Source organism: Leptosomus discolor, chromosome 2 (assembly GCF_034619465.1).
Source record: "Leptosomus discolor isolate bLepDis1 chromosome 2, bLepDis1.hap2, whole genome shotgun sequence".
NCBI classification, from domain to species: Eukaryota; Metazoa; Chordata; class Aves; order Leptosomiformes; family Leptosomidae; genus Leptosomus; species Leptosomus discolor.
This window is the reverse complement of record NC_141392.1, coordinates 45,809,902-45,819,456: the sequence shown is the minus strand read 5'-3', so window position 1 is coordinate 45,819,456 and position 9,555 is coordinate 45,809,902. Positions and strand designations below refer to the sequence as shown.

General features: G+C 50.5%; 1 protein-coding gene across 1 annotated transcript; it reads right to left on the bottom strand.

Moving 5' to 3' along the window:
• Nucleotides 1-4,526: 4,526 nt before the first annotated feature.
• On the bottom strand, nucleotides 4,527-9,217 carry RHOU (ras homolog family member U). The gene is made up of 3 exons (XM_086461004.1): nucleotides 8,878-9,217; nucleotides 8,037-8,095; nucleotides 4,527-4,982 (listed from the first exon to the last, which is right to left on the bottom strand). The coding sequence occupies exons 1-3, from the start codon at nucleotides 9,215-9,217 to the stop codon at nucleotides 4,527-4,529; spliced, it is 855 nt and encodes a 284-aa protein (XP_086317130.1).
• Nucleotides 9,218-9,555: the final 338 nt, after the last annotated feature.

The window sequence follows — 9,555 nt, the reverse complement described above, 5'->3', positions numbered from 1 at the left end:
AGCACATTGATTATCTACTAGAGCTCAGAAAGATTGCACAATTGTAAGGGCACTCACATGCTTCAGCAAGGTTCAGTGTTTAAGCGTAATACACACTACAATATTAGGTCAGCTGCATGCGGTCATACAAAAGGCCATCTCCTGCAGCAGTCTCTCCCTCTCTGTGGTCAGTAACTGATGTCTAGGAAGAAAATAAAAAGCAAAGTAAAAGTGTGGTGAAGTTTCCTTAGAGACACCCTCTTCTAAAACTGCTACATTTGTCAATGTCTCAGCTTTAGTCAACCCTCAATCATACCCTAGAGGTAAGTCCAATGTACAAAATACATGGGGAAAAATGGTAAAGGTGACATTTTTTTCCATTAAAAGAAAAAAAAAGATCAATTTTTCCTAGAGCATTTTAATTCGATATGAAAGAAAACAAAATCCTCTCTTGGGAACTTCCATCCATCACAAAACAGCAGCTATTTCAGCATTCCTGGAAAACCTTATGTACAGTGGGCTTACTTCAGTATGCTCTTATCAGCCTCAGCTGCCAGCCCATCCAGTATCTGAAGCAGGGCAGCTGAAGGAGCCTTTTGATCACAGCAGCACACATGTACACAAAGTTACCCTGGTGTAAAAGAGGACCTAAACTGCCTTAGCCCTGTCTGGATGACAGGACGCGAAAGACAGCAGCCTGCCTCTGCAGAAAAGCAACACCCCACAGGGGTGGGATTTTTGCGCCAGGATTTGGCAATGGCAGGTTCTGGGCTCTCAGCTAGTGCAGCCCCTTTTCTGCAAAGTCAGTGTCCAAAGGTGGGGTGACTTGGTCTCCAGTGAGCACACCGCGACTTCACGCCACCCAGCCATAACGCAGTGGAAGTGATTCTTCGAAAGGCACCAGCAACGGCAGTGGTGATTCAACACCAGGTACTCACCAGAAAGCAGCCTGCTGGCAGGTCGGGCACTCAGGCAGGGTTGCTGTGCTGCAGGCATGACCAGGTGAACAAGCCTCCCAGCAGTCCCCAGCACATTGGTTAACAAAGCAGAAAAGAAGGCAAGACCTTGTTTCAGTGAGGAACCAACATGGGAAAAAGGAACAGCACATCAAGCTCCTTCCTCTACTTTGTGCAGGTTGCATGTGTTTTAATGGTCAACAATGCATTGGCCTTACAACTCATACAGGCAGCGTGCGAGGGCATCCCGGCATGCCACCCCGGTGTGCCTGCTCCACTCAGCTCCCAGGAAAACAAACACATCGATGACAATTTACAAACTTGGTCCAGAGAAGAGCTCCTTCGCCGGAGCAGTTTCGTAGCAGGACCACTGGCTCTGTGGGGATGCCCAGTGGTCTAGATGCTGCTCCCCACTCAGTTAACACAGCACCAGGGCAGCCATCACTGCACTGAAGGGTCGAAGGCCCCTGTGCCATGGCCACCCAGGGGCTGGGCATGAACAACCTCAAGCCTCACATGCCTCGGCCATAGCATGAGGGAGAGGACCCCAGGGAGGGGGTGACAAGACCCTTGGTACCAAGAGGGAACAGGGTCCACTCTTCCAAAAATGCCCTCTGGCTCCCCCGGGGCACACATGGCATGTGTGGGAGGTCAAATGCCATGGCACAGGTCTTTGTGTCCCCCAAGCTGTCCCCAGCGAGGCTGTGTTCCTCCGGCCGCTTGCTCCACTTTCAGGGGCCAGACACAACAAGCCTGCCGATGCCTCGTAGGGCCACAGCAGGAGGCTGCTATGGAGGCAGAAAGTCCACCATCGCAGCTTTCCCACCCAGCCCAGCCTTCTGAGCAGTGTGGGGAAAAGTCTGTACTTTTTAATCAGAGGACTTTTGCTGGGGCAACAGGAGTGCAGTCCTGGGCTGACAGCATGACTGCCTCCTCCCTGCTGGATATCGGAGCGGCGCACGGCCAGGGACTGCCTTCCAGCCTCCCCGACTGGGCAGCAGAGGCAGACACATACACAGGTCAGAATTTATTTCCAAATACCTCATTTATATCATTCTCACATGAAATAATTCTTTCGGAATATAGCCTACACTTAGAAAACAGAAGAGAGGTTTTTTTTTATAAGGCACATCAGATTATAGACTACATAGAGACATCTCCCCCCTCACTTGCACTCATAAAATACTGGTGACTTTAAAAGTTGTATTTCTAAAACCTAGACCCTGTGTAGCCCTGTGTAGAGCAGTATTCGTAAAGTTATTAGACCTCAGTTTACACACACCTAGTAAAGGGCTATAACAAGTTGTATATACATCACATTTTCAGAAACAGTCACAGCTGGCTACATTTAAAAGTAATGCTACTCCAGACTATGAAACAGGCTGCTTATAAAATATAACCTACTGCTTCCAATATGGTGTGATACAAAGCAGCACGATCTTGCAGAAGAAATTTTGTTATTTTTGCAAGTGGAAGCTGCTCAGATTCAAGCCTGTCTCCTCCCCAACCATTTTTGATTGACTCAGACCATTTTACAGGGAAGCAAAGCACCCAAGAGAAACGTGGCTTTATGTTTTTCTCCAAGATGACGGTATGACTGCATATCTGAAATCCTGTCAAAGCATTCGAGTAAGAAATACAAAGGCTCAGATGTTAACTTCATGACCAGTAAACATTAAACCATTACCAACCAGATGCAACCAAGTTAAATGCATTCAGCTTCTGTGCTATGGAAACTGTTTTTCCAGGCTGTTCCAGTGCAGAAGCCAACACATTTTTATTGAATCAGGCCCTAGGTAAAGATTTCCATCCCATTCTCAAGTTTTCAGCAATGGAACATTACCCATTCTGCACTCATTTCGTTGTAGAGGAGGAAAAAATACTGCCTGCAGAGCCTATGCCAACACAGCCCAGAATCTATTTACATAGTGTCACTTTCTTTAATGGGCCAGGAGGTTAAACTGTGGTCAGCTTTATCAACTCAGATGGCTTCCACAGTTCTTCTTTATATCAGGCATTGATTCACTTCTGATGAAAAAAAGGTTCCAGCTTTCTGTCACTGCAGTTTAGTATAAGACTATGAAAAAGGTCACTTCAAGGCTATGGCCAAAGAAAAAAAATTAAAAAAAATAAAATAAAACCTGATCTTGAAATATCTAGCGGAAAAAAAAGGTAGTCAGGGCCACAGAAAGGCAGACAGACAGACAGCACAAACTAAATGTCCTCTGCAGAATAAGTTAAAATACTGATTCTTGCAGAGAGCCATGCTATCCCTCAGGTCTCTCGAAGTCACTGGGGCTGGAATTAGGCTTAGTTTAGTAGGAACCAGATTTAGTCAGAGAATAAGTCACACTCAGCTCCGCACTATGTTGATCACTCAGTTACATTTTAGGCACATTTCAGTTAATCTGGTGGACTGATCTGGGAAAAAAAAAAAATTATCAGTTAAATTTCCAGGGTGGCCTCAGCCAATTTCACGACTATGAGCTTGAACAAGATTCAACCACAGGCGACTATTGCCTTTAGAAGGGAAACATCAACTTGGTTGGAAACAGCATCATGAAGAGGACACAGCAGCCTCAGTTTCTAGAGTCCGACTTGTTATAAATCTTGCCCTGCCTGATTTGTTATTTGTTTAGCAGCCTTAAAAGGTAAGGAAGGGCATCCTGAAATTCTTGGCTGCAGGCTGAAAACCAGATGCGGTTTACATGGTGCTGCACAGACATTTGTTACATCTCTTTAAAAACAAAAAAAAACCCAAACCAAATAACTCCAACACAACAGCATTTACATTCCTTTCAGCTGAAATAGATGAACTGCCATCACATCTGCAAAAATACAGAGGAAATCGCCACTGCTCGAGGTAGCGAGTTAAAGCTTGGTCATGTTCTCAGGCTTCCACTCGGCTTCCTGGGAAAGGCAGGGGAAGGAGGGCAGAAAGGACTTTCACAAAGTCAGGTGACAAATGAGATGTCAGCTCCGTAAGGGATTAGGTTCCCTCACCGTATGCTGAAGGCATATTCATGATCTTTCCAACCATGGCATTTGCGTATAGATTACACTTCTCACATACCCTTTTTAAAGTGATCCCTAAGAGCCTTGGCTTGGGAAGACATGGAGAAGAGAGCAGGAGTGGGGTTTTAAAGCTACAAACGTCAGTTAGGAGGCACAGTGTTACTTTTCCCTTTGATCGTCCACGTACAGAGCTCTAGGCTTCCACCGTTGCTCATGCATTCCTCCTCCGAAGCCCTGGCAGCAAAGGCCTCTGGTGTGCTCCTCCCCGTCACACACACCTTACAACACAAGAAGTCGAAACCTTTAGACAAATCCTTCTACCCTCACAGACACATGGTGCTCTTCTTCCTTAATGAGAGGTTTTCGTCACAAAACTGGATGCCAGACCTGATTTATAGCAATTATTTAACTAAGAATCCTTCTGCCACCTTCGAAAGGGCAACCACGATATCCAGTAGCAACATATACACATACATACAGATCTACACTATACACTCGGGACGACACAGAATGAGATTTCAGCTAATATAGCCTCTATTTGATTTCCTTAGAGGAGCACTCAGGTCCTTGCAACCCCTATACAAAACAGCAGTATTTTTTCCACCAGGATTTGGAGAGGTTTTTCATCTTGTCTGGAGTCCTACACTTGGATTTCTTTGGTTGCTGCTGGGTATCCGAGTACTGAATACCAGCCACGATGGCCGCATCAAAGACCTCCTTGAGGTTTTTCTGAGTCAAAGCAGAGCACTCGATGTAGGATGCAGCTTTTATTTCCTCGGCACAGAGCTTCGCAGCCTCCTCCGAGACCGGCTTTTCTTTGCACTTGTCCAGCTCGATGAGAACTTTGACATCCTCCCGGAGGTCCGACTGCGTCCCAACCAGGATAATGGGCGCCTTGGGGCAGTGGCATCGGATTTCGGGAACCCACTTCTCACTCACGTTCTGGAAGGACGAGGGGCTCACCACGCTGAAGCACAGCAAGAAGATATCCGTGTTGGTGTAGCACAGAGGCCTGAGCTTGTCGAATTCATCCTGCACGGAACAAAATCGCATTAGCACCCAACAGAAAGAGCCCATCAGCCCCAGACGACGCCCCGGTATGCTCCCAGCTCTAGCCTCTAGCTTTGGAGGAGCTAAGGATCACCTGCCACTGCCCTCTTGAGAGGCACTCTGACATCAGCACCCAGACCACCCAACATTAGGAGCAGAAGTCATCCATACCCAGTCTGAGGTCTCATGGCTGCTAGCCAGTAGGCACCCTGCCACCGTTGGGCACGCAGGACGAAGACGGTGGCTTCTCCACATAGCTGAGATTTTCTGACTAACCCCACTGCTTGTTTCGAGTACTTAAACATTTCCTTCGCTCTCTGTACAGAGGCCCTCTGCCCTATTTCAGCAAAGGCGCAATGCTGCGGGGAGCAGGTTACGGCGCAGATGAGCCAAAAATCAAAGTAAGGGAGGGAGAAGGTACTTTCTACAGGTCCACTGTTCACAGGGGTGAGTCAGCGAGCCACTCCGATGCAGAGCACCTCCCATAGCTCAAAGCTGCTCTGCTGACATCCCTACCTCCAGGCACCCCTACCTCCAGGCAACAGCAGAGCAGATAAACGGCAGCAAGGGCACCTTTCCTGGAATCGGCTTTTAAACTGGTGACTACTTAACAGCATCCTACAGGATATGGGAATAATTTCCCTGCCATTGTGCCCAGGGATTTAAATCTGATGGCAGCAATAATGACTCACAATGTTCAGGCTTAACATGCCAATGGCATAGAGTAAGAGCTTTACCTTTCCCTCCCACCCATGCCACATCAAACAAACTGCAAACAGACCTCCCAGCTCTACCTGTTCTTTTTTTTTTTTTTTTTTTTTTTTTCTTTTAGTGCAAACTGCAGCAAAGCTAGGCCCTTTTCCAGCTTCAGGAACTAGCCACAAGAAAGCCAAACACCTCATGGTAACAAAGGCGTGCTGATTCTCAGCGAAGAATGCAGCAAGAAGCAAGGGTTAACTCCAGGCAGGCTGCTTTTATGCTGACAGCATGATAAAAGCAGGGTAACACTAGCAGCCTGAACAGGTAGGATTTGCCTCAGCGGCAGTGACATTTTAATTAGAACAGGCCGTGTTCTCAAAAGCTCTGAATTGAAAGTGCAAAGAACACACACAGCTGAAAACATCTCTCTGGTACTAGCAGTTTACTGCTGAATTGCAAGTTCCATGTTCATTTTCGAGATGTGAAATTTTGCTTTAAAGCCTCTGGAGGCCCCGGATATGCAGTTTAAAGTCCCCTGGAAGCCTCAGAAGTCTTGTTCTGCTCGAATGAATTTCTTCCAGCAGTATCTCCAAGAGAGACAGCGATTTATAAAACACGAGTCAAGAAAGCAAGCTTCATTAGCTCTCTTGATTCTCAGATTAAGCCTCAGAGGAAACCAGGCTCTTGCTGCTTGACTGGAGAGAAACCCCACATTTACTAAGAGATGCTGCTCTGAACGAAAGGGCCGTTTACAGAAAGGCACCTTGCCATGTAATTGCCTCTTCTTGCTATGCAAGAAACCTCAAAAGGGTTTGATTCAATGGGTTTGAAAGCCAAACCCAGATCTTAAGGGTTTCTACCGAGGTGAAATAGTGGCCTTTATATCCCAAGTACACTCCTGCAGTTTCAATGGTAGGTACACGACCTGCAGGGACTCAACACCTCCTTGGGCTGGTGATGCTGAAATACAACTTCCCTCTTCCCGGAGTGCTTTTTTAGCTGCAGATTTCAGCAGCCACCTCACAGCAGCAGTTTTACCAAAGTATGCAGCTAGTCAGGACGACTTCTGATGGTTTAGATAACCCCTTCATTTTTAACGCAGTGACTCTACCCATTCCAGCTGCACTTGGGCAGTCAGAGCAAACATCTTAACCATCAAGGGCAGCAAAAGCAAGAGCTGCCTGGGGCTGCCCTTCCCTCATGCAACTTGCAGCTGCATTTTCACAGGCGCTGCCTGTCCACAGGCTGTCACCTGATGGCGATTTCACCTGCCACACTCTGCATATGAACACGCACGGCCAAGGCCGTTGGGATGCCAGCCAGTCTCTTCAGCAGGACACGAAACCATGGGACAGTTCGACTGTTTTACTTCTTATCGTTACCCGCAGAAGGCTGCTTGTGGGATTTTAGCTTTGGTTTGTAGGGCACATGGGAGTCCTACACTGCTGTCTAGGACAGCACAGCCCTTCAAATCCCTTTCCTAAGTAGGGCGCACAGTTACAACTCATCTAAATAGGTTTGTATGTTAAGGCCACTGAGATTTTTCAGTGTGGTTTTGGTGAAGGCATAGACCCAGATCCACAAAGCTGCACAGGAACCTAACCCACTGCCTTCAAACACCAGCTAGCTAGCTTAATACTTTTGGGTACTTTTGGCTATCCAGACTCAATGCCCGGCAAGCAGTGTTCCCTGGTGGTACTAGCCAGGGATGTGCAGAAAATATAAGGTGGTAAGAAAAGGGTTTTTTTCTATGTATCAGGCAAACTAGGAGCTGAGAGGCATTAGCCACCTTTAGCTCTTCAGGACTTAAGATCTTGGCTATGGGGTGGCAGCAGTTATCAAGGGGGTGGGAATGGCAAAGACGAAGTCTCCACGGACAACACCCAATAGGACTTTTTTCTCCCTTAAATCCCTTCAAAAACACAGTCTCTATGTCTGGACATCTACAGCTGTGAACACTCCGCATGCGTACTCCCAAACACCATAATTCTTAAACCCGCAATTATTTAGCAAAAATAAAGCTGGTGACAACGGCTCAAAGAGAAAACCAGGTGGCCCTTGAATCCCCAATATGTTCAGCCTTTCTAGTCAGGCTAAGCAGAGCAGCAGCTTGAGCCAGCAGAGCAGCAGCCTGTGCCCAGCCCCTACACATCCCCCGCCCTTCAACAGACACTGAGCGAAGCAGTGCGTTAAGCAGCAGTGAAAACGATAGCAGTTTAATAACACGATCAAACACTGGGAATCCTTTCAAATCCATGAAGTCATTAGCAGGACTACTTTGCGCAACAACTTCTCCCCTCCCGCTGTCACTTAAATCAAATAAGTGGCTTCACTGACCTGACCAGCTGTGTCGCAGAGCTGAAGTCTCACCGGCTTGCCATCGACAGACACGACAGCTTTGGAGAGAAAGGAGGAGGGAGGGGGAAAATTGTCGTGAGGCCAACTTTACACGTTTTCCATCAAAGAAAAAAAAAATAAAAGAAGATTTACTATCCCTCAGCTCTCACAGTCTTCTGTTCAATTAGTTTAGATTTAACAACGTAACAGAGCTGGAAGGAGTTTAGCGCTAACACTTGGCACGCAGAAGCCCTTCAGGGCTTTCCGACTCATTTCACTGCAAGAGATGAGGCAGGCAGTGGCTGCACTAACCCTCCGCCGGCAGCGGGGAGAGCCAGGCCAGCGGTCCGGGTCCCTTCCCTGCTGCACAGGGTTTCCTTTAGTACCCTTTTGTCCATCTTCAACACGCCCGGGGACACCTAAAGCCCCCGCTGGACACAGAGAAACCCCAGAACCTCCCCCTTTGCCATGGTGAGACAAGGCAAGGATCTCAGCTTTCCTTTTCGGCGCTCCCTATCCGGCCGAGAGCTGCAAGTTTTACACCGGAGAGTTCACAATTAAAGCCCGGCTTTGCCCGCACGGCCGGGCGCGACACCAGCTGCCAGCCTGGCTCCGTTACACGGGCGATCAGCCGGTGCCGCTGGTGGCGATGCAAGTCTAACAAGCTCCGGTCCTGCCCCCAAATAAATAAATAACGAAATAACCGAAGCTGGACTCCCACCCGAGCAGCTCCGCCACGGCTCCCGGGGGAGACACAGGCGGGACGCGCTGTTCCCCGCGGCGGCAGCACAACCACCACCCCGCCGCCGCCCCGGTCCCCGCGGCCGCCCTCGGCCCTTACCGGAGAAGTTGTCGAAGGCGGTGGGGATGTACTCGGTAGGGTACCCGTTGGTGGTGTAGCTCACCACCAGGCTGGTCTTCCCCACGGCGCCGTCCCCCACCAGCACGCACTTGATGCTGCGCCGCGGCTCGGTCCCCGCTCCGGCTCCGGCCCCGGCTCCGACCCCCGCCGCGACACCGGCTCCGGTCCCCGCCGCCCGGCAGCGGCCGCCCAGCGCCGCCCCCAGCGCCGCCGCCGCCCGGCCGCTGCGCACCCTGCGCGGGGGCACCGGCGGCACCTCGCAGCCGCCCGGTACCGGCTTGCTGATGTAGCCTGCCTCGCCCTCCTGCTGCGGCGGCATCCGCACGGCCACGCAGAGCCCCGCCGGCCGGGGGGCGGTGCGCGGCCCGGGGCCGCCGGCCGGGGAGCGGCGGGGCGCGGCGGCGGCGGCGGGCAGGCGGTGCGGGGCCCCGGCGGGCCGGCAGGCGCGACGCGACCGCCGCGAAGCCAGCCCCGGCGCCGCTGGCTCTTCCCAGGCGCAGGCGGTGGTAGCGGCTGCCGGAGCGAGCGGCGGCGGGATCCCGGCTGCGCTGCGCTCGCCTCGCCCCGCGCTACCGAGTCCCGACCGCCGGCCCCGCGCCTCCGCGTGACATAGCGCCGCGCGGGGAGGAGCCGGCGCCGCACGGCCCGGCCACGGCA

What these genes read in the sequence shown, in the direction of transcription:
- RHOU (XM_086461004.1), bottom strand. Translation starts at nt 9,217, where the DNA reads ATGCCGCCGCAGCAGGAGGGCGAGGCAGGCTACATCAGCAAGCCGGTA. An exon ending in CGCCTTCGACAACTTCTCCG is followed by an intron (nt 8,096 to 8,877) that starts GTAAGGGCCGAG and finishes TTCTCTCCAAAG; the next exon opens with CTGTCGTGTCTGTCGATGGC. An exon ending in TCTGCGACACAGCTGGTCAG is followed by an intron (nt 4,983 to 8,036) that starts GTCAGTGAAGCC and finishes TGTTCCGTGCAG; the next exon opens with GATGAATTCGACAAGCTCAG.